The 25,682-nt window shown below is 31.5% G+C and overlaps 1 protein-coding gene across 17 annotated transcripts in view; it reads left to right on the top strand.

The window, feature by feature from the left end:
• Window positions 1-1,432: 1,432 nt before the first annotated feature.
• Window positions 1,433-25,682, top strand: part of LOC127704261 (uncharacterized) — a 36,051-nt gene continuing 11,801 nt past the window's right edge. Inside the window, exons 1-5 of one of the 17 annotated variants that reach the window (XM_052208231.1) lie at window positions 1,433-1,467; window positions 5,153-5,217; window positions 5,755-5,860; window positions 13,449-15,413; window positions 19,707-21,669. In XM_052208231.1, coding sequence (XP_052064191.1) covers window positions 21,651-21,669 — 19 coding nt within the window. In that variant the 5' untranslated portion in view covers window positions 1,433-1,467; window positions 5,153-5,217; window positions 5,755-5,860; window positions 13,449-15,413; window positions 19,707-21,650. Of the gene's footprint in view, window positions 1,468-5,125; window positions 5,218-5,754; window positions 5,861-10,621; window positions 15,414-19,706; window positions 21,670-25,682 lie in introns of those variants that run through there. The other 16 variants (XM_052208236.1, XM_052208237.1, XM_052208232.1 and 13 more) reach the window with 16 other exon arrangements.

Here is a 25,682-nt window from a genome sequence, read left to right as displayed (position 1 = left end):
GTCGTAACTACTATACCCTCCCTTTTCACGAATATGACTTACCGAATTAGACTATTTACCGGATTTGTAATAACAAGCAACACGACGGGTGCCACATGTGGAGCAGGATCTGCTTACCCTTCCGGAGCACCTGAGATCACCCCCAGTTTTTGGTGGGGTTCGTGTTGCTTAGTCTTTGGTTTTCTATGTTGTGTCATCTGTACTATTATTTGTCTGTTTGTCTTTTTATTGTTGGCCATGGCGTTGTCAGTTTGTTTTCGATCTATGAGTTTGACTGTCCCTCTGGTATCTTTCGTCCCTCTTTTAGATAAAACACATAATAATATACTTAGTAGTAAATATAGATAAATTGTATGCGTAATACGACCCGAATGCAATCGTGCTGTATCAGTCGCCCGTGATGATATCGTTATCAGTCACGGTTACAAAGGCTTTACACACCCCTAATCTGTATGACGTCAAATCCCTAATCAATCGCGTGAAAGACATCTACTTGAGGTATATAATAAAGTGTATATGATATGGCTTTTATTTTATCTTACTTCCTATACATTTATAGGAATATGATTGGTTGAAAGCAACCGCGTGGAGACCTTGTATATTCCATATTGGGTTAGTAGGGTTCCATATTGGGTTAGTAGGCGGGGCTTATTTCAATACACGGTTAGTAGTAGTGTTACGTCCATATGGAATTTACTGACCCCATATATATCGTATTAGGTCACTAGCACACTATGTAACTAATAATATTGGTGTCTCGGGTTGATACGGATGTGATATTGAAAAAGCCATATGATATTCTCTATTTATTTTCGTCCTATATATGAGAGATCTCACAAGAGAATTACATACCTCTCTGAGAAGTGCACATTTTGTTAAAGATTTAGTCCAATAGACCAGTTTCACATAAGCGACTTATCAACCCTGCTCTCGAAATCATATGCGCGTTTTAGTTTAAATCCCGCGATAATTAACGCCGATATCATACGTGACAGGGGGCTATCTAACCCGAATAATTCAGTCGGTATATTCCACCTATCTACGAATACTTCTTCAACGCAAGTAGGAGAGATCGATTACGGGGAGGGACTGAATCATTCGGGTTAGGGGCTATCCAATTTACCCTTATATTTGGCAACACAATAATAAATACCGGTAATACACATCTCCCTCTCTTGGTGTGTGCTGGAGGCAGGTAAACAGATGATACCAGTACACAGTATGTTTGTCACGTCGAACGTAGCTATTATGTATTGTACATATACAGGGATTTTAAACGCGTAGAAAGACATGCACATTATATAGATTTTTGTAACAAATGATGTAGTTTTTTTTTTTATTTGTATTATACAGCTGTCATTACTTATATTGATTAATCAGCATGCGTTCATGTATTTATAATACATTTACTTACTTATAACATATTGGATTTCAACACTCTAACATTTTGAGTGTCTCTAAGAACAGGTAATGCAATTATATATTCTATAGAACATGTATTTGGTTTTATAATTAAAAAATGTGGACATATCCTTCGGACGTAGTACTAGTAAAATCCTTGTTATGTAAAAATTATTATTCTCCTATTCTATTTTCCTATTCTGATTAATAATGAATGAATTTACCGAATAAGATATCATTATCAGTAATTGAATATCCTGCTTTACCATAAAATAAGATCAAATTGCTGAATGACCCCCTCCTGAATTATTAAAATATATCTAGTTGCATTAACCGTAATATCTCAGGGTAAATTAGGTACATGTATCTTATACAGAATCAGGGTTTACATTTTTAACATCTGTATTACAAAATGCAGGAAATAATTGTGTACAAAAGTTAAATAAATTTTTCGCGCAGCAAAAAAAAGAAAAAGAATGCGTAGCAACTGGGACATTAAATCGTGATTGACAGTATAATATTCCAAGGTAGCAACAGATGACGATGAATATTCAATCCGAAACAATTCTTCTGGCTTCCGTCAGAATATCAAATGGTCGTCCCCTTTTCAGCAACTGTATGTAGAAAAGGGTAGGTTTTTATCAATTGTCACGAAGAAATGCTTGGATTCCCGCTGAGGTCGTTCACTTAGCGGGAAGAATAAAATAGAAAAAAATAAGCAAGGTAAAACTAGGATTAGGTCACTGATCAATTGTTAATTGACTTTTTAATTGATCAGTGACCTAATATATGGATATGAAGTGACCCCCGCTTATTTTTTTCTATTTTATTCTTCCCGCTAAGTAAGTGAATGACCTTCCGTTTAAAAATCTTTTAATGTGTATGCCGCATGGTCACTGCTTACATCAACCGTAAGCCCTCAGTCGATGAATTCTCGGGAATTATCGCGTGATTTCACAGTTTGGCTAATTAGGTTAGACATGCGCAGTTAAATGTGAAACTGGTGTATTGTTTTTTCTGCTATTTTACAATTAAAGCTGACAAAACACACTCTTTTTATAGTAATTGTTAAAGAGCATTGATGACCTTTGCATATCGTATAAGACAAATAGATAACCATAGCATATCTTATAAAGAAAGAAAAATAACCTTGTATATCTTATAAATTAATTGCAGTTTTCTTCTGTATCTCCTACTGTGCAGTTTATAAAATCTTAAATTTTTTATGGTGATGTTCCCTTGGTCACTCATTATAGAATGTACCTTTTTCCACTTGCATCTATATGCGCATGTAAAATCTAGGACCAAGGAACGTAATATTTTTATTTCTAAAAACTGATTCCATAAAAATGGCTAAAACTCAAACTAAATTGTATCACTAATATAGAGATTTATTGTAGAAGTAAGATCCCATCTGAACAAATCTAATAAAAGGGGTAGTTCACATTTATTTTTTCCGACAATATTTTATAAAGTTAACAATTTCAGGAAATGCACTTCAACTATTTATTTTCGTCGTAACATACTCATTGATAAAGGTTATATATGTGAACTGTTGTTTTCCCATTATTGCGTTTACTTTGTGTTTGGAATTGAACAATGTCGTGTCTCAATCTAATTAAAACATAGACTTCTAATTTCGTTATCCGCATAAGAGAAATTAGAGGTCTATATTTGAATTAGATTGGTCGTGTCTGTTTGTTTATGACGTTGTTTATGACGTTGTTTAGTTATGACGTTGACGTATGAAAGTTTCTGTACAGTCACCTACGGATAGTTGATTGTCGTTTTGCATGCAATTTTTATACCCCTGTCAAGTTGGGAGAATGAGGGTGCATCGGTGTCCCTTCGTCCGTTCGGACCAATTTCTTTTTAACCAAAGAATGAATTTCAACAAAACTTTCAAATAATCTTTATTTTTTAAGTAATGTATTGTGCACCTCCTATTTTACTATTAGATCAGAACGATTTTTTTTCATATCAAAACATGGAATTTTCATTTTCATATTATGGGGGATGAACATCTCCCATCCGCAACTACCCCTAAACCAGTGAATGAATTTCAACCAATCAATCACGAATTCTTCATGACATAATGCTGTTGTGCACCTCCAATTTATTATTTGATCCGAATAACTTTTGAGGTTTACCAACAAAATCATGGACTTTACCATTGCTTTATTTGGGGGAAGGGTGGTATCCATCTTGTATCCGCAACTCTTCTTTAACCGCTGATACAATTTAGTGAAACAATTTCACAATCATATACTTATATAATGTTATTGTGCATGTCCTGTTTTGTTTTTGATCTCAATTGTTTTAGGGTATCCCTCGCCAAAGCATGCAAGGGGCGGAAAGGGGGGGGGGTATCATTTTGCGAGCTTTGCTTTGTTTTGTTATCTATTATTATACTCTTGGTAAATAGTTGTTGACGTTCTTTTATTAACCTTTTGTTACTTAACCGATCGAGATTAAAAGGGGATATTTGAAATCTAAAAAATATAAAACAAAAACGAAAAAATACCAAACAAACTTAGTCATATGTCTGTTAAATTTAGTCACTCTTTTTCTAAACGGGGAATTTGGAGTTCGGAAGATTGCACTTTAACCACATTTCTATTGTTGAAGACCGTATATTGACCTCTACATAATTTTTGGCGTTCTCGTGTTGTTGGGTTGCAACAGTCTCATCGGCAAATACCTTACATCTCCTTTGATTAATGTATAGACTCGGACGTTTCGTTGTAGCGTTCTAACATTAAGTGCAGGAGTTCGTGTGTTCGATTCAATGCCGGGTCAAACAAAAGCCTTGAAAATGCTATTCGCTGCTTCTCCACATGGTAGGCGATATTGACGAGTAAGAGAATTGACTGTTCGTCTTGGATTCAGAATATTGTGTCCTGGTAGAGTGACATATTTTCCAGCGGACTTTTATTTCTTGTGAACTAGTCCGTTAAAATTCCGGGTTAACGTATCGGTGTATTACAAAGCAGGATTCATATTCACATTACATTTAACATGTTATCGTCCTGATCTGCATGCAATATTTGTCACTGGATTTTAAACACCTTAAATGCTATGTGTAAATTTCTAAAGTAAAATCTGGTCGTCAATGACGTGGTCCGTCGTTTCAAATTGGCCGATAATTCGAATGCATGGGATACACACAGTAGTTCAGTAGCAGATATTACGAAATCTAATGACCAGCTGGGCTGATATGCATAAAACCACTTAAGTTAAGATATCCAATCGTAGTACTAATTTATCGTAGGACGTGTAGAAAAATCCGTCCGTTCGGAACAAATCTTAACTTAGTAGCTTTATGCATATGAGCCCAGGTATTTTTTTACAATGCTATTGATTAATTGCGACTGGAAACGTAAAAACAATATTTTTTATGAAGCGCTACATAAAACATTTGTATCGATCGAAAGATTTGTATATATTGTAACACATAGAATCACATGACAACAGAAAAGCATGGAACCATCAAGGCATGTTTTTTTTTTAATTTTTCAATTGATCTCCAATAGAATTAAGTTATGCAAATTTTCAAAGCAACAAGTCATGAAATCATTACACATGAAAAATGAATTGAAACGGAACTTTCTAATTTGCACAGTTGACTTTAATTGTGTGCTAGAAAAAAAATCGACCACCAGATCCGGGATAAAATAAAAAAGTTCATGTACTGTAACTCTATAAAACTTAAAGCGTGTATGTGGTTGAATTGTTGTGTATAATTTAACAGGTAAACTGGCTTTTTTATTTCATTTCATTGGTGGATACGTGTTTTACACCGTTTTAATCAACTGGGTGAGTATTAGTATTAATTTTATATTTGTGTCGTAGGTATTCAAAACGGTCAAATCAAAAGTTGTTTTACTGTTACTTTAACACATGCTAGATGCGTTAGTTAATTGCAAATAATTGTTTAGAAATGAGAATACAACGCAATGTAGTTGTCCTATTAATATACATGCTTCAGTTATCTTGAAGCTTATAATCCGCTGTGCTGGCTCAAGTAGTAACTGAAATTGTGTTGCAAAATTTATTTCGTGATGTTAATTCAAGTCATATAAAACGAGTTTCTTGTAATTTTAATGGAATATTTACAAAGCATGCATGCAAACAATACATTATATATTGGATATGTAAAAAAAGATGATGTGAATGGTTGTACATAATATACATGCATGTTATTGTTCTATACTATACAATTAGAAACATCTTTGACTCTTAAATAAATTCTATACATTCTTTAAATTTTGTTCATTTTCATCATGAGTTAATAACGAATAACAGGTACTTAGGCTTTTGAATTTAGTTTGATATTTTTTAATTCGGTTTTAGATTTACCTTAAGAGTCAATGTTGCGTGTTACCACGTTAAGGTTATTCCACAGTCGTAGAGTTGAAGGTATAAAAGATTCTTGGATCAATGAGAGTCTACAAAAAGGGTATAATATATACATACAAATATTCAATGTATATATGAAAGTATTTGAAACCAACTAGTTCAGCTTGCATATATTAAAGATCTGAACAAAATTAATGCAGGTTATATTATATGCATCTCTGAATGTTCTTGATCTCGTCACAGATGACATCTCAAAGGTTATTTTTTAAAATGTAAAACGTATAAAAATCGCTCATGTATTTCGAGTCAAATGTTTTTGTTCAACTTAAAAGGTGGTATGATTGCCAATGAGACCAACATCCATCAGAGACAAATGACGTAGATGTAAGCAGCTATAGGTTATCGCACGACCTTTAACGATAAGTAAAACCCGTACCTTATAATTAGTCGTAAGCTATAAAAGGCTCCGATATGACACAATGTGAAAAAATTCAAACGTGAAAAAACAACGGCTTGATAAATTTACAAAACAATACACGAAAATCAAATATGATAGAGAGCGACCAACGACAACCACTGAATTACAGGCTCCTTACTTGGGACAGGCACATACAGAATGTAGCGGGGTAAAACATGTTTGCAAGCGCTCAGCATGCAATCCCCATAACCTGGGACAGTGGTGTAATAGAGGTTTCCCGGTTTGCTACGTATCAGGTACGGTTGGTATGTAACTCAACGGTTAGTGCTGTTTTGAAGGTATCATTCAATGCATGAGATTATTTTATTCATCATGATACAATTTTAAATATTGAAATGCATATCAGCAACAAACTAGCTTAGCTTTTTATTTGAAAACAATTTCAACGTTTCTAGAACACTTTGTGTGTGATTCTTTATGAGATTATTTAGTTGTGCACAAGTCCATGAATTAAACAGACCTTAAAAGAACTGAATTGACACGGCCTTTAGAATTATACAATATTCCAATTTTAGATTCTAAATGTAGATTTGCGTTCGAAACTTCTGTTTGTTATAGGTATTGTTTTTGTTTTGTTTCTTTTATAAAAAAAAGAAGATTTTTTTCTCATGTATAAACAGAATTTGGAATAATTAAAAAAATATCTATGAACTACTTTCTAAAACACGTGTTACACGATGTTGGTTATATTCGTTAACATGTCAAAATTGTGTTGATTTCATTATTAGTTTTTTCATGATTTTGAAATTAGTTATTATTATCAAAGTAAATTATTTCGATCATTACAGCAGAATATTTTTCTTGAGAGGATGAGAGAGCTTAGATTTCATATTGAGTGAGAAAAGGGCACTCTTCTCATCTTTTATTTCTAGAAATGCATTCTTAAAATTATTGAAAAAAATATTGAAAAATAAATATTAACTTTTTTATTGCCGATGAAAAAAAAAATCCATGTCTTGAATCATTGAATTTTAAAAAGAGTAGAACAATTGTAATATAATTATAGTAAATTGTACTTACACTCGGGTTCTTTAAAGATTTTATTAGCGCATCTTTTATTTGACCCCTTCTTCGTACTTTTAACTTTGGTAAAATTTCTCATACGTGTGTACGATGATTTTTGCGATACTGCAGAAAAATATCAGAATGGTATAGATAATGAATTCGAACTACTCAAATAAGTGATAATGGTAAATTCTATTAAAGAATGCGAAGAATTGATACTGATTATTTAATAATAATTACATTAGATGTTTGTTTCATTATAATACGTTATTCTGATTGGCTAACTGCAATCTCGCGTTATTCCTTAATCAACTTCATCACACACCAAGTAATAGCTTTTCTAAAAAAGCTAGCCGTCTCATAGCTGATGAAAGTGGAAAATGTTTTCTGTTTGTAGTTTAATTCGTTCAGAATTGCATGTAAGTTGTAGTGGATTACAAAAATTATAAAAGGCTTATACAATTTTTTAGATTTACTAATTTCTTTTGGGGGAAGTTAGTTGACTTCTTCTTTGGTGGTTTGCTTATTTATTTGTGTTAGAAAAGTATGACCGCTTCCACCTGAAAGTTTTTCGTTCATAATAGGCATCGAAAGTGTAGAGATTGAAACGTAGTAAAATTTAAACATATAAGAACACAATTAATATATTTCCAACGGTATATCACATCTTTTCAAAAATGATCCTTAAAATGTAAAGCTTCACATATTTGTATGGTTTTTGTTGTCGATGAAGATTTTGTCTATTCACTGTAGTTGGACTGCAATGTGGAATGCCCCACGCCTCTTTTTCTATATTTGAATAATGAGTATCCTTAACAATTAAATTTTTCTTTTATCAGATTATTTGGTTTTATTGGACTTCTTGATTATATTTTTTGATGAAAATACTCAGAGTTGTGAGACGGGTAATTTGTTATATAAGACCTATTGTAAGCGCCTGAAATTCAAAACATAGTAGTTTCGCCGCCTTTCTTTTTCAAATTATAATGGACATCGTTGGTTATAAAGAAGGTAATAAGTTCTGCAAAGCTATTTTAAGTTCACTATGAGGCCATCAACATAAGAGAATCAACAAAGACCAAAAACTTTATTAAGCATACAGCTTGATACTGTATTTTTTGTGATTGTTTTACTTGTACATATCTTCATATTTATTTACTATACCATTGAATGTTGGATGAAGAATAAGGCCCTTATCATACTTACCCTTAAAAGCTTGACATAATCTTTTGTGGGAGACCGTTCGTATGTTGAAATATAAATGTCTTTTTGTTTTATGATCATAGTATATGAATGTTTATACTTGTTTTACAATTCTTGTACAAAACATACAATTAAGAATAATCTTTTAAAATGCCAACAGTATTTTCGTCTTTTAAATTTATAATTTTCTTTTATTTCTCTTTCTCTCATATAGCATGTCTAGTATAAATAGTCAATAAACCCCAAAACAAACATTAGAAGTTTGTTCCTGACCCTGTTCATAGTTTCAAGTTATATCTGAATTATTTTTTGCTATTAAGATTATTTTTTTGTAACAAAAAAATTGTTCCGGCGTGACATTTGTTCCGCCGGACTTATTTCATAGGAAATATATTCCACCGGAATTTATATCACAGAAAATTTATACCCGGAATATATATTATAAGGAAATATGTTCCAGCACTGTAAAATTTGTTCCGGCACTATTTTTTTTACTAAATGTCAAATAAGTTCCGGGTGTTATAGATTAACACGATGCATTAACATTATATCAAGCAAAACATTCTATAGTTGTACCTGACAAATTTAATACTCAACAAGTCTTTAAACAACACGAAAAACATTCAAAATAAGGTAAATCTTTTAGAAATTCATATTAAGTCAGCATATATATCATGTATATTGTACGTAGATAATATGATAAAAAAAACAAATGCACAACTATGATTAACAACTGTGGTAAATATCTAAAACACAATATTTCATTTTTCTACAAATTCTGATATGAAGTAACATAATATGTTGAATTGCAATATTCATAAATAAATGATTGAACTATAAAAAATTTCAGATGTTTTTTTCTTATTCTTCGCTTTTCTGAATCATTAAATTATTGTCATTTAGGTATTTTTTTTATGGATAATGTAATTAAACATTTTGCTATACTCCACAGAATCCATATTGAATGTTTACACCTTTTATTTATTACATTATCAATATAATACATGTTTTTATAATGTACTTGAATTATAACTTTAAACTCACTGATAACAATGCTCAGTATTAAAGATAACTTGTATAACTAGTGGAACATATTTCACAGACAAGGAACTTATTTCACAAGGTAAGGAACAAATCTCACAAACCCGGAACTTATTTCACTAGGTAAGAAACAAATTTTGATTCCTTTGTGTATGGCAGTATCTGAAAGTCAACAAAAACAGTTTTTGAATTGCGGTATGTGTTAATAAGGCAGTTAAGTATGAACATAATGTATGGTCTACCGTTCTGACTTTCTTTGTAAATCCAATTTGACTGTCATGTATAACACTATGTTCCCGACGAAATCTGACAAGTTGTAAACTTTAAATTCTGTTAAAAATTTCAAGATAGCACTTGTTATCGTTCTTCCTCTAATTGTTAAGATCACTTGCATCGTTGCATCAAAAAATTATATAAACTTCAGTCCAAGATGTTGGGTAAATAACTGAAGACAGACAAGTACTTGATATTTTCTGAAAGCCTTTTAGTAGGAATGTCTGTCCATTCTTGTCATATTATTACTACCGTTGTCAAAGACTGATGATTAATTACATTTATATGTGAAATAGCTTTGGATAGTTCAGACGCAATCGGCAAACCTCGGCAGATTTAGGTACCCTACATCTAACTTAGATTGTGTTAGATCGGCCGAGGTTTGCCGAATGAGTTCAGACGATGTAATGGCTAAGTCCAATTCATTGTATCATTTAGTATTTTCTAACCGTTTCAGGTTTTCACAGCTCTATATTTATCTCAGACTACTTTCAAATTTCTCTTTCAAAATGTGATATTGAAGTTGATGGTGGTATTACGCATTTGTCACCTGCTTTGTTTTTTCCCCTTGCAATTTATTAACTACGTTCCAATACAGCTGGGGGCCTCGGTGGCCGAGTGGTCTAAGTAGTTACTACTGTAATCACTAGCCAGTCAACACTGAAGTTGTGAGTTCGAACCCCGCTCGTGCGGGTGCATTCGACACCAATCTTAATTGACTAGGATTGTCAGTTTTCCTATCGAAGGTCGGTGGTTTTCACCGGGCGCTCTGGCTTCTTCCACCAATAAAAACTGGCCGCTACGAAATAGACAAAAAGCGGTGCTTAAAAGTGGCGTTAAAACACCAAAAATCAAAAATCAAATCCAATACAGCTTTTGGATTATCTTCTGATTCCAGCTGATCTGTATTGTTTATATTTGTATTTCCTAAGCTTCGAGTATTCACGATTCATTTTATAGAAATGTTTTTTTATAAAGAGGTCATATTGAAATCGTGAATAAGTTTTTCCATAGTTGAGCAAGTTATCCTTAGCTTGGTGTAAACTTGCATCAAACCACTTCTTGTTGTTGTTTTTTTTATTTTATCTAAAATAAAAAAAAAACTGGTATGATTGGCAATAAGATGACTATCCATCAGAGTCCTTATGAAGCAGATTTAAGCATATATAGGTCATAATGAAAATTAACAAAACAGCGATTCAACATTACAATGAGCGAAACCCATACTGTATATAGTCACATATAAAAGATCCCGACATGACAAAATGTGAAACAATTCAATCGAAAACAACGGTCTGAATTATGACAAAACATTTAACATAAAACAAATATCGATACACAGCAATCAATGACAACCACTGACTTTCATGCTCCTGACTTGGGACAAGCCCATATATATTTTGTGAGAGCTCAACCCTTACCTAACCTGGTGTAACAGGTGTGTTACAGTACAACATACGAATAAACTGTAAAAATCAGTTGGAAATGAATCGACTCATTAGATCGGCAAGGAGCACAAAAAACACTTGCATGAAGACAAAATATTAAAAAAGTGCGGAAAATAAGTAACTCGGCGAGGTCAGTCGCAGTTACTGAAAGCTAAATCAAAGCAAGGATTTGTATAGAAATCCATACAAATCCTTGATCAAAGCCAATAAAAACTAATAAATGAAAATGCAGGCCCAGAATTTTGAAAAGGGGGCCAAAACTAGGCAACGTTAGCATTGGAACATGTAAAAAGTCTATGCATTAACCATATATGTAGCTCCACAAGGGGGACAGGCCCCTGTCCGTCCTTCTAAATCCGTCTCTGAAATAAATCATTTTCTCCCAGACTGAAGTACCAATCAGTACACATCCAACGGATTTGGTTAAAAGTCTTACAAAAAAAGTATGAGAAAAGCATGACCTAATGCAATGCCAAAATATAAGTACAAATATAAATCAATGAATAATCAACACACTGAATAATAAGCAGGAAATGTTCTTCCTTTACTTAATTGCTGTTTCGTATAAATTTAACAATTGTTAATATAATAACAGCATTCAAGTTCAAATCGCATAGTGTTATTCATTTTGGATCCATATATACGCAGTCTCTGTAGTTAATACTTAACCTCCTTGAACTTTGGAACTTTAGAATTATACAAGTTTGATTTGGTTTTAAATTTGTATTACGTTCAAGATTGTTTTAGTGAAATCAGAATAGATTGATATGAATCATTTTGCTTCATACTGATGAAGGATATATGTTATCCGAAATATTTATTGTTACCTTTTTTTTAAAATTGGTATTGTTTTGAACACTTTTAGGCCAATTTAATTTATTGTGTACAGTATCGTTTTACATAACCATCCAACGCCCTCGTAAGACAGCTCGTTGACTAATATCTAGACGTTTTATGTGTTTGGATGTCTTGTGTAAAAATGTTTGTTGAATGTGGTGAGAATTTAATAAACTATTGAATCCAGAAAAGAATGTTGATTGTCCAGATAAAAACTTACTAATCCGGAAAATGACAATAGACTTTATTAAAAAGTATGTATGCTATAGTGTCAGCTGAGCTGGGAGCTAAAATCTGCCAACACACTATTTCATTTTTCTACAAATTCTGATATGAAGTAACATATGTTGAATTGCAATAATCATAAATAAATGATTGATCTATAGAAATTTTCTGATGGATTTTTCTTATTCTTCGCTTTTTTGACTCATTAAATTATTGTCATTTGGGTAATTTTTTTATGGATAATGTAATTAAACATTTTGCTATACTCCACATAATCCGTATTGGATGTTTACACCTTTTATTTATTACATTATCAATATAATACATGTTTTTATAATGTACTTGAATTATAACTTTAAACTCACTGATAACAATGCTCAGTATTAAAGATAACTTGTATAACTAGTGGAACATATTTCAAAGACAAGGAACATAAGAAGTAAATTGTCACGTTGTGTTTGTTGCTTAATTGGGTTGCTGTCTAAATTAATTATGTATATTTCACATCTCCTTAAAAATCATTCATAGAAATTAAACATTGCTTAAAATATGTTAGCATACATGTATAAATGCTTTTATCGTCTGAGAGTAGTTTTTTGTTCTTCTTATATTCCTTTTTAGATATATTTTTTGTCTTTCTGTTCTTCAACGTCTGCTATCTTGCTATGAAGAGCTAGCTAGGTAGATCTAGACAACATCCAACTTAGCCCAACGATCTTGTGGTGTGTGCGGGGGCATTTATTATGTAATGAGTGAAAGGGATGAGTCGCTGGGATAGATCACTATTTGAAGCTTCATGATATTGCATGAGGTCGAGAAATTTAGATGAAATATAAGACAAGGTTGATGATTGAATCTGAAACTAATCAGATGTCGATATTTTTTTTTTACAGATGCAATTAAAATCACAAGAGATTGTGTATATATGTCTCTAAAATCACTTTCGTAAATGTTTAAGATATTTGTCAAATCTATTTACTAGTATCTCCCCATGAAATAGCGTAACAATAATAGCTATGTGCAGGTATATATACTTATTGTAAAAAATATATGATAGCTAGGGTAACTACATGTATGTTTTTGTATCATTCAATATATATATATATATATAGGAAAAAAATAAGGCTGAAAATGCACCAAATTTCAACACTATACATAACAATTTATCATTTTTACAGAGCGACCAGAGGATGTTGAAATTATTTAATTCACACAAAGTAATTAAAAGCAAACGGCAACCGAAATCATTAAAAAAATTGTTGACCCGCGCAACATTCCAAACTGAAAATAGTCAACCAAAGGTACAAAAATATGGACGACCAAACCGTGAATCTTGTTTATAATTATCCGAAGGAACACTATTCGTTTTTAAATCAGGACACATTTTTAAAATCAAGAACAGTTTTACATGTGCATCGGAAAATCTTCTATACATCATCACTTGCAGTGGTTGTCAAGAAAATTATATTGGACAAACCGGCAATACCATTAGAAAACGAATGATAGTACATAGACAGCAAATTCGAGTCCCGAGCACAAGAAAAATCCCACTTAGCGAACATATTGATAGATGCGCTGGATCAAATCATCCAGATTTCTTCCTTTTTCCATTTTATCAGTGTTCAGATAATACAACGGAACCAATGAGAAATATAAAGAAAATTATTTTATTAAGAAATACCATCCTAAATTAAATAGATGAAATGAGAATCTGGAAGGCATTTATTTATAATTATGTACTTTCACTTTCGTACCTACGTTGTGCTATATTATGACGTTCAGGATTAAATAATAATGTCGCTGATGGACGTTACCCCTGACGACGTCGCCAGCAACCATATCCTTGAACATCTGTAAAACAGTGACACCGGTAGGATACTATGGAGAACATTTTTGAACAATTTGTTGTTGTAATAGACAAAATGTGAATATTCATATTGAATATAAATATTTGGTGCATTTTCAGCATTATTTTTTCCCCTATTTTATGCACAGCGTTGACAAAATTTAAAACTTTTTAATATAATGTATATATATTATATAGGAGACGGTAACAATATTGTATATGAAGCGCTAAAACATTTTATATCGATCGAAAGATTTGTAAATATTGTAACACATAGAATCACATAACAACAGAACAGCATGGAAACAACTAGGTATGTTTTTTTTGTTTTAATTTTTCAACAAATCTCTAACAGAATTTAGTTATGTAAATTTTCAAAGCAACAAGTCATGAAATCATTATACATAAAAAATGAATTGAAACGGAACTTTTTATTTTGCACAGTTGACTTTAATTGTGTGCTAGAAAAAAATCGACCACAAGATCCGGGATAAAATAAAAACGTTCATCGACTGTAACTCTATCCTAAGACTTAAAGCGTATATATGGTTGAATTGTTGTGTATAATTTAACAGGTAAAGTGGCTTTTTTATTTCATTTCATTGATTGATACGTGTTTAATTCAACGGGGTGAGTATTAGTATTAATTTTATATTTGTGTCGTAGGTATTAAAATCGGTCAAAACAAAAGTTGTTTTTCAGTTACTCTAACACATGCTAGATGCGTCAGTTAATTGCAAATAATTGTTTGGAAATGAGAGTACAATGCAATGTAGTTGTCCTACGAACATACATGCTTCAGTTTTCTTGAGGCTTATAAGCCGAATCCGCTGTGCTATCTCAATTAATAACTGAAATTGTGTTGAAAAATTTATTTCGTGATGTTAATTCAAGTCATATAAAACGAGTTTCTTGTAATTTTAATGGAATATTTACAAAGCATGCATGCAAAACAATACAATACATTATATATTGGATATGTAAAAAAAGATGATGTGTGATGATGTGAATGGTTGTACATAATATACATGCATGTTATTGTTCTATACTATACAATTAGAAACATCTTTGACTCTTTAATAAATTCATATACATTCTTTAAATTTTTGTTCATCTTCATCATAAGTTAATAACGAATAACAGGTACTTAGGCTTTTGAATTTAGTTTGATATTTTTTAATTCGGTTTTAGATTTACCTTAAGAGTCAATGTTGCGTGTTACCACGTTAAGGTTATTCCACAGTCGTAGAGTTGAAGGTATAAAAGATTCTTGGATCAATGAGAGTCTACAAAAAGGGTATACTATATACATACAAATATTCAATGTATATATGAAAGTAATTGAAACCAACTAGTTTAGCTTGCATATATTAAAGATCTGAACAAAATTAATGCAGGTTATATTATATGCATCTCTGAATGTTCTTGTTCTCGTCACAGATTACATCTCAAAGGTTATTTTTTAAAATGTAAAACGTATAAAAATCGCTCATGTATTTCGAGTCAAATGTTTTTGTTCAACTTAAAAGGTGGTATGATTGCCAATGAGACCAACATCCACCAGAGACAAATGACGTAGATGTAAGCAGCTATAGGTTATCGCACGACCTTTAACGATAAGTAAAACCCGTACCTTATAATTAGTCGTAAGCTATAAAAGGCTCCGATATGACACAATGTGAAAAAATTCAAACGAGAAAAAACAACGGCTTGATAAATTTACAAAACAATACACGAAAATCAAATATGATAGAGAGCGACCAACGACAACCACTGAATTACAGGCTCCTGACTTGGGACAGGCACATACAGAATGTAGCGGGGTAAAACATGTTTGCAAGCGCTCAGCATGCACTCCCCATAACCTGGGACAGTGGTGTAATAGAGGTTTCCCGGTTTGCTACGTATCAGGTACGGTTGGTATGTGACTAAACGGTTAGTGCTGTTTTCAAGGTATCATTCAATGCATGAGATTATTTTATTCATCATGATACAATTTTAAATATTGAAATGCATATCAGCAACAAACTAGCTTAGCTTTTTATTTGAAAACAATTTCAACGTTTCTAGAACACTTTGTGTGTGATTCTTTATGAGATTATTTAGTTGTGCACAAGTCCATGAATTAAACAGACCTTAAAAGAACTGAATTGACACGGCCTTTAGAATTTTACAATATTCCAATTTTAGGTTCTAAATATAGATTTGCGTTCGAAACTTCTGTTTGTTATAGGTATTGTTTTTGTTTTGTTTTTTTTATAAAAAAAAAGAAGATTTTTTCTCATGTATAAACAGAATTTGGAATAATTGAAAAAAATATCTATGAACTACTTTCTAAAACACGTGTTACACGATGTTGGTTATATTCGTTAACATGTCAAAATTGTGTTGATTTCATTATTAGTTTTCGCATGATTTTGAAATTAGTTATTATTATCAAAGTAAATTATTTCGATCATTACAGCAGAATATTTTTCTTGAGAGGATGAGAGAGCTTAGATTTCATATTGAGTGAGAAAGGGCACTCTTCTAATCTTTTTTTTTTTATCTACAACTGCAGATTTTTTTTCTAGAAATGCATTCCTAAAATGGAAACTGAAAAAAATATTGAAAAATAAATATTAACTTTTCTATTGCCGATGAAAAAAAATACATGTCTTGATTCATTGAATTTTAAAAAGAGTAGAACAATTGTAATATAATTATAGTAAATTGTACTTACACTCGGGTTCTTTAAAGATTTTATTAGCGCATCTTTTATTTGACCCCTTCTTCGTACTTTTAACTTTGGTAAAATTTCTCATACGTGTGTATGATGATTTTTGTGATACTGCAAAAAATATCAGAATGGTATAGATAATGAATTTGAACTACTCAAATAAGTGACAACGGTAAATTCTATTAAAGAATGCGAAGAATTAATACTGATTATTTAATAATAAAGTTTGTTGATCACCGACATGACATAAGTTTATTTGTTAACTGGAGACTTGCTCAGTCGGGTTTTATATCAATATACTTTAAGTTGTCTTGCGGAGGAGGTTATGGGGTCAAATTTGTATGTTAAATAGCTCTTATTCTATCATGTTTTCTAAAAGCCTACCCAAAAACATGCCAACCTATTCATTCTATACTGTTATATCAATATAACAAGCGAACATTAGATAAAATATGAATGTGCTTTATCTTTAGCTTCTTTTTGCCTGTGCAATTTCAGAGAAAATAAATTTTGATTATAAACCATTCATGCAACGATTTCTTGGAAGCAAAATCGAGTACATACAATATCGTTTGCTATGAATAGGAAAAATATCCTTATGAAATAATACCAAGTTGTAGCTAACAATCTTCCAAATACTTTTGATAATGATTCATAAAACATACGTTAACTTTAGGGGATATATGAATTATTTTCCAAAGTTCAATGACGGCTCCCAGTTCGTACTACTGTTGGTACGGTAGCAAATCGGGAAACCTCTAATAGCACATCTTTTTAAAATAACAAACGGTAAAATCCGTTAAAAAAGACATGACTAATCAGATCGACACAAAGCACGAACAACACTAACAAAAAGACAAAAGACGCTCTTAGAGTACTCATAGTTACTAAAGGCCATTTCAAAGCCAATTAATGTTACTTATTAATTTATTAACTAATAAATGAATCTATTGCTTTATTTTTCGTGATAAAATACACTAGGTAGTATAGTAGATCTCTAATATCTAGCATGTACTAAAGTGGTCTGTCCAACAACAAGGATACCTCAACGTTAAAAGACTTACAAAAAAAAGTATGAGAAAAGCATGACCTAATGCAATGCCAAAATATAAGTACAAATATAAATCAATGAATAATCAACACACTGAATAATAAGCAGGAAATGTTCTTCCTTTACTTAATTGCTGTTTCGTATAAATTTAACAATTGTTAATATAATAACAGCATTCAAGTTCAAATCGCATAGTGTTATTCATTTTGGATCCATATATACGCAGTCTCTGTAGTTAATACTTAACCTCCTTGAACTTTGGAACTTTAGAATTATACAAGTTTGATTTGGTTTTAAATTTGTATTACGTTCAAGATTGTTTTAGTGAAATCAGAATAGATTGATATGAATCATTTTGCTTCATACTGATGAAGGATATATGTTATCCGAAATATTTATTGTCACTTTTTTTTTAAAATTGGTATTGTTTTGAACACTTTTAGGCCAATTTAATTTATTGTGTACAGTATCGTTTTACATAACCATCCAACGCCCTCGTAAGACAGCTCGTTGACTAATATCTAGACGTTTTATGTGTTTGGATGTCTTGTGTAAAAATGTTTGTTGAATGTGGTGAGAATTTAATAAACTATTGAATCCAGAAAAGAATGTTGATTGTCCAGATAAAAACTTACTAATCCGGAAAATGACAATAGACTTTATTAAAAATTATGTATGCTATAGTGTCAGCTGAGCTGGGAGCTAAAATCTGCCAACACACTATTTCATTTTTCTACAAATTCTGATATGAATTAACATATGTTGAATTGCAATATTCATAAATAAATGATTGATCTATAGAAATTTTCTGATGGATTTTTCTTATTCTTCGCTTTTCTGACTCATTAAATTATTGTCATTTGGGTAATTTTTTTATGGATAATGTAATTAAACATTTTGCTATACTCCACATAATCCGTATTGGATGTTTACACCTTTTATTTATTACATTATCAATATAATACATGTTTTTATAATGTACTTGAATTATAACTTTAAACTCACTGATAACAATGCTCAGTATTAAAGATAACTTGTATAACTAGTGGAACATATTTCAAAGACAAGGAACATAAGAAGTAAATTGTCACGTTGTGTTTGTTGCTTAATTGGGTTGCTGTCTAAATTAATTATGTATATTTCACATCTCCTTAAAAATCATTCATAGAAATTAAACATTGCTTAAAATATGTTAGCATACATGTATAAATGCTTTTATCGTCTGAGAGTAGTTTTTTGTTCTTCTTATATTCCTTTTTAGATATATTTTTTGTCTTCCTGTTCTTCAACGTCTGCTATCTTGCTATGAAGAGCTAGCTAGGTAGATCTAGACAACATCCAACTTAGCCCAACGATCTTGTGGTGTGTGCGGGGGCATTTATTATGTAATGAGTGAAAGGGATGAGTCGCTGGGATAGATCACTATTTGAAGCTTCATGATATTGCATGAGGTCGAGAAATTTAGATGAAATATAAGACAAGGTTGATATTTGAATCTGAAACTAATCAGATGTCGATATTTTTTTTTACAGATGCAATTAAAATCACAAGAGATTGTGTATATATGTCTCTAAAATCACTTTCGTAAATGTTTAAGATATTTGTCAAATCTATTTACTAGTATCTCCCCATGAAATAGCGTAACAATAATAGCTATGTGCAGGTATATATACTTATTGTAAAAAATATATGATAGCTAGGGTAACTACATGTATGTTTTTGTATCATTCAATATATATATATATATATATAGGAAAAAAAATAAGGCTGAAAATGCACCAAAATTCAACACTATACATAACAATTTATCATTTTTACAGAGCGACCAGAGGATGTTGAAATTATTTAATTCACACAAAGTAATTAAAAGCAAACGGCAACCGAAATCATTAAAAAAATTGTTGACCCGCGCAACATTCCAAACTGAAAATAGTCAACCAAAGGTACAAAAATATGGACGACCAAACCGTGAATCTTGTTTATACTTATCCGAAGGAACACTATTCGTTTTTAAATCAGGACACATTTTTAAAATCAAGAACAGTTTTACATGTGCATCGGAAAATCTTCTATACATCATCACTTGCAGTGGTTGTCAAGAAAATTATATTGGACAAACCGGCAATACATTTGGAAACGAATGATAGTACATAGACAGCAAATTCGAGTCCCGAGCACAAGAAAAATCCCACTTAGCGAACATATTGATAGATGCGCTGGATCAAATCATCCAAATTTCTTCCTTTTTCCATTTTATCAGTGTTCAGATAATACAACGGAACCAATGAGAAATATAAAGCAAATTATTTTATTAAGAAATACCATCCTAAATTAAATAGATGAAATGAGAATCTGGAAGGCATTTATTTATAATTATGTACTTTCACTTTCGTACCTACGTTGTGCTATATTATGACGTTCAGGATTAAATAATAATGTCGCTGATGGACGTTACCCCTGACGACGTCGCCAGCAACCATATCCTTGAACATCTGTAAAACAGTGACACCGGTAGGATACTATGGAGAACATTTTTGAACAATTTGTTGTTGTAATAGACAAAATGTGAATATTCATATTGAATATAAATATTTGGTGCATTTTCAGCATTATTTTTTCCCCTATTTTATGCACAGCGTTGACAAAATTTAAAACTTTTTAATATAATGTATATATATCATATAGGAGACGGTAACAATATTGTATATGAAGCGATAAAACATTTTGTATCGATCGAAAGATTTGTAAATATTGTAACACATAGAATCACATGACAACAGAACAGCATGGAAACAACTAGGTATGTTTTTTTTGTTTTAATTTTTCAACAAATCTCTAACAGAATTTAGTTATGTAAATTTTCAAAGCAACAAGTCATGAAATCATTATACATAAAAAATGAATTGAAACGGAACTTTTTATTTTGCACAGTTGACTTTAATTGTGTGCTAGAAAAAAATCGACCACAAGATCAGGGATAAAATAAAAACGTTCATCGACTGTAACTCTATCCTAAGACTTAAAGCGTATATATGGTTGAATTGTTGTGTATAATTTAACAGGTAAAGTGGCTTTTTTATTTCATTTCATTGATTGATACGTGTTTAATTCAACGGGGTGAGTATTAGTATTAATTTTATATTTGTGTCGTAGGTATTAAAATCGGTCAAAACAAAAGTTGTTTTTCAGTTACTCTAACACATGCTAGATGCGTCAGTTAATTGCAAATAATTGTTTGGAAATGAGAGTACAATGCAATGTAGTTGTCCTACGAACATACATGCTTCAGTTTTCTTGAGGCTTATAAGCCGAATCCGCTGTGCTATCTCAAGTAATAACTGAAATTGTGTTGAAAAATTTATTTCGTGATGTTAATTCAAGTCATATAAAACGAGTTTCTTGTAATTTTAATGGAATATTTACAAAGCATGCATGCAAAACAATACAATACATTATATATTGGATATGTAATAAAGATGATGTGTGATGATGTGAATGGTTGTACATAATATACATGCATGTTATTGTTCTATACTATACAATTAGAAACATCTTTGACTCTTTAATAAATTCATATACATTCTTTAAATTTTTGTTCATTTTCATCATAAGTTAATAACGAATAACAGGTACTTAGGCTTTTGAATTTAGTTTGATATTTTTTAATTCGGTTTTAGATTTACCTTAAGAGTCAATGTTGCGTGTTACCACGTTAAGGTTATTCCACAGTCGTAGAGTTGAAGGTATAAAAGATTCTTGGATCAATGAGAGTCTACAAAAAGGGTATACTATATACATACAAATATTCAATGTATATATGAAAGTAATTGAAACCAACTAGTTTAGCTTGCATATATTAAAGATCTGAACAAAATTAATGCAGGTTATATTATATGCATCTCTGAATGTTCTTGTTCTCGTCACAGATGACATCTCAAAGGTTATTTTTTAAAATGTAAAACGTATAAAAATCGCTCATGTATTTCGAGTCAAATGTTTTTGTTCAACTTAAAAGGTGGTATGATTGCCAATGAGACCAACATCCACCAGAGACAAATGACGTAGATGTAAGCAGCTATAGGTTATCGCACGACCTTTAACGATAAGTAAAACCCGTACCTTATAATTAGTCTATAAAAGGCTCCGATATGACTCAATGTGAAAAATTCAAACGAGAAAAAACAACGGCTTGATAAATTTACAAAACAATACACGAAAATCAAATATGATAGAGAGCGACCAACGACAACCACTGAATTACAGGCTCCTGACTTGGGACAGGCACATACAGAATGTAGCGGGGTAAAACATGTTTGCAAGCGCTCAGCATGCACTCCCCATAACCTGGGACAGTGGTGTAATAGAGGTTTCCCGGTTTGCTACGTATCAGGTACGGTTGGTATGTAACTCAACGGTTAGTGCTGTTTTGAAGGTATCATTCAATGCATGAGATTATTTTATTCATCATGATACAATTTTAAATATTGAAATGCATATCAGCAACAAACTAGCTTAGCTTTTTATTTGAAAACAATTTCAACGTTTCTAGAACACTTTGTGTGTGATTCTTTATGAGATTATTTAGTTGTGCATAAGTCCATGAATTAAACAGACCTTAAAAGAACTGAATTGACACGGCCTTTAGAATTTTACAATATTCCAATTTTAGGTTCTAAATATAGATTTGCGTTCGAAACTTCTGTTTGTTATAGGTATTGTTTTTGTTTTGTTTTTTTTATAAAAAAAAAGAAGATTTTTTCTCATGTATAAACAGAATTTGGAATAATTGAAAAAAATATCTATGAACTACTTTCTAAAACACGTGTTACACGATGTTGGTTACATTCGTTAACATGTCAAAATTGTGTTGATTTCATTATTAGTTTTCGCATGATTTTGAAATTAGTTATTATTATCAAAGTAAATTATTTCGATCATTACAGCAGAATATTTTTCTTGAGAGGATGAGAGAGCTTATATTTCATATTGAGTGAGAAAGGGCACTCTTCTAATCTTTTTTTTTTATCTACAACTGCAGATTTTTTTTCTAGAAATGCATTCCTAAAACTGAAAAAAATTTGGAAAAATAAATATTAACTTTTCTATTGCCGATGAAAAAAAATACATGTCTTGATTCATTGAATTTTAAAAAGAGTAGAACAATTGTAATATAATTATAGTAAATTGTACTTACACTCGGGTTCTTTAAAGATTTTATTAGCGCATCTTTTATTTGACCCCTTCTTCGTACTTTTAACTTTGGTAAAATTTCTCATACGTGTTTTTGATGATTTTTTGCGATACTGCAAAAAATATCAGAATGGTATAGATAATGAATTTGAACTACTCAAATAAGTGACAACGGTAAATTCTATTAAAGAATGCGAAGAATTAATACAGATTATTTAATAATAAAGTTTGTTGATCACCGACATGACATAAGTTTATTTGTTAACTGGAGACTTGCTCAGTCGGGTTTTATATCAATATACTTTAAGTTGTCTTGCGGAGGAGGTTATGGGGTCAAATTTGTATGTTAAATAGCTCTTGTTCTATCATGTTTTCTAAAAGCCTACCCAAAAACATGCCAACCTATTCATTCTATACTGTTATATCAATATAACAAGCGAACATTAGATAAAATATGAATGTGCTTTATCTTTAGCTTCTTTTTGCCTGTGCAATTTCAGAGAAAATAAATTTTAATTATAAACCATTCGTGCAACGATTTCTTGAAAGCAAAATCGAGTACACACAATATCGTTTGCTATGAATAGGAAAAATATCCTTATGAAATAATACCAAGTTGTAGCTAACAATCTTCCAAATACTTTTGATAATGATTCATAAAACATACGTTAACTTTAGGGGATATATGAATTATTTTCCAAAGTTCAATGACGGCTCCCAGTTCGTACTACTGTTGGTACGGTAGCAAATCGGGAAACCTCTAATAGCACATCTTTTTAAAATGACAAACGGTAAAATCCGTTAAAAAAGACATGACTAATCAGATCGACACAAAGCACGAACAACACTAACAAAAAGACAAAAGACGCTCTTAGAGTACTCATAGTTACTAAAGGCCATTTCAAAGCCAATTAATGTTACTTATTACTTTATTAACTAATAAATGAATCTATTGCTTTATTTTTCGTGATAAAATACACTAGGTAGTATAGTAGATCTCTAATATCTAGCATGTACTAAAGTGGTCTGTCCAACATCAAGGATACCTCAACGTAAACACGAAACTTATTCAATTTCAGTAATCATACATACCACAACTACTAGGGGGAGGGGGTGTTTAACGACATTGACTACACATAAGGGTCCTCGCACGGTCGGTAACGGTTAGTAATTACATTAAAAGGTATCGGTATGTCTATAACTGACATCTGGTAAAGAAATATAATAAGTACTGCCTTTCAAGAATGAACGAAACTTATACACATTTGGGTTAGTTTTTCTGTAAATAAAAGTTACAATTTTGACAAAAGGTAACCAAAGCAAACACTTTGCATGAATTAAAATCACCGTACCCAACATACGCTAAATCGGCATGTCTTGTTTATTTTTGAATTAATTCGACAGAGATCTAAAAACACAGAAAAAAAATCCAAAAAGACTCAATTACAGAAATGAACAGATTGCGACAACAATGGAAAAGGCCAATCTCAACCCAAACAGTGGTGGTTTGCGGGGGGGATTTGAGGGCGGATAGAATTAGCGAGTGAACTAGAATTGTAAACATTCATGGTTAAAAAATACCATACTGTACTTGGTCATCCCTCTAGTTTGTCGTAACTATCTCTAAGTACCTTATATTCTTATATTGCACATTCTTACTTTCAAATATCGACTGCAGTAGTTATATCGATTATAGACTTTGTGATTGAATATATTTGTGTAAAATATCAACAAGAAAGACAACGAGAACTAGCGAGTGAACCTGCATTGTAAACATTCATGGTTAACAAATACCACTGAAGAAAAGCACGTATAAATTGAAGCTAAAATCACAGACAACTGAGAGATATATGTTTCAGGTGCATAAAGCACGAAAATCAACAAATTTTAAAACCATACTGTACTTGGTCATTCCTCTAGTTTCTCGTAACTACCTCTAAGTACCAAGTATATTCCTATATTGCACAATCTTACTTTCAAATATCGGCTGCAGTAGTTATTTCGATTATAGACTTTGTGATTGAATATATTTGTGTAAAACATCAACAAGAAAGACAACGGCAATGTGCCATTTGTATCAGAAACCTACTATACGTTCAAAAGTTGAAAATGCAAAGTGGCGATGAAGCCCGTGAATATTGTGAAAGATTGAAGAGAACTTGATAAATTGTGTTCCACAACGACGCCCATCAATAGCGTCGTCAAAAACATGGACAAGTGAAGTGAACTGGACCTTGGTGATGTTTAAATAATTTAGATTATGGAGAGTACATATCAGCCTACATTAAAAGTTTAGAATTTTGAACAATATCATTTCACTTAACCTATATTTTGTCATATCAAATTATATTTACTTTTAAAATAAATCAGTGTAGTTACTGAACCATCTATTTTTTTATTAAGCACACTAAATTTTTATGCTTTTTATCAGATCGAATTTCCGAGTCTTGATTTACAACATTGTAAATATTCTGACGTTTCCGAATAACTGACTAACGATAACCATATACAATTTCAGGTGTTTTTTTAAAAAGTAATTGCATACAAGTTCTATCTTTCAAAAAGCTTGTCTGACTTTCTCATCTATTTAATGTGAGCTTAAGTGC

The sequence above is a fragment of the Mytilus californianus genome, unplaced genomic scaffold (genome assembly GCF_021869535.1).
Source record: "Mytilus californianus isolate M0D057914Y unplaced genomic scaffold, xbMytCali1.0.p SCAF_6, whole genome shotgun sequence".
NCBI classification, from domain to species: domain Eukaryota; kingdom Metazoa; phylum Mollusca; class Bivalvia; order Mytilida; family Mytilidae; genus Mytilus; species Mytilus californianus.
Note: the sequence above shows the minus strand (reverse complement) of the source record. Positions and strands in the feature narration are given on the sequence as shown.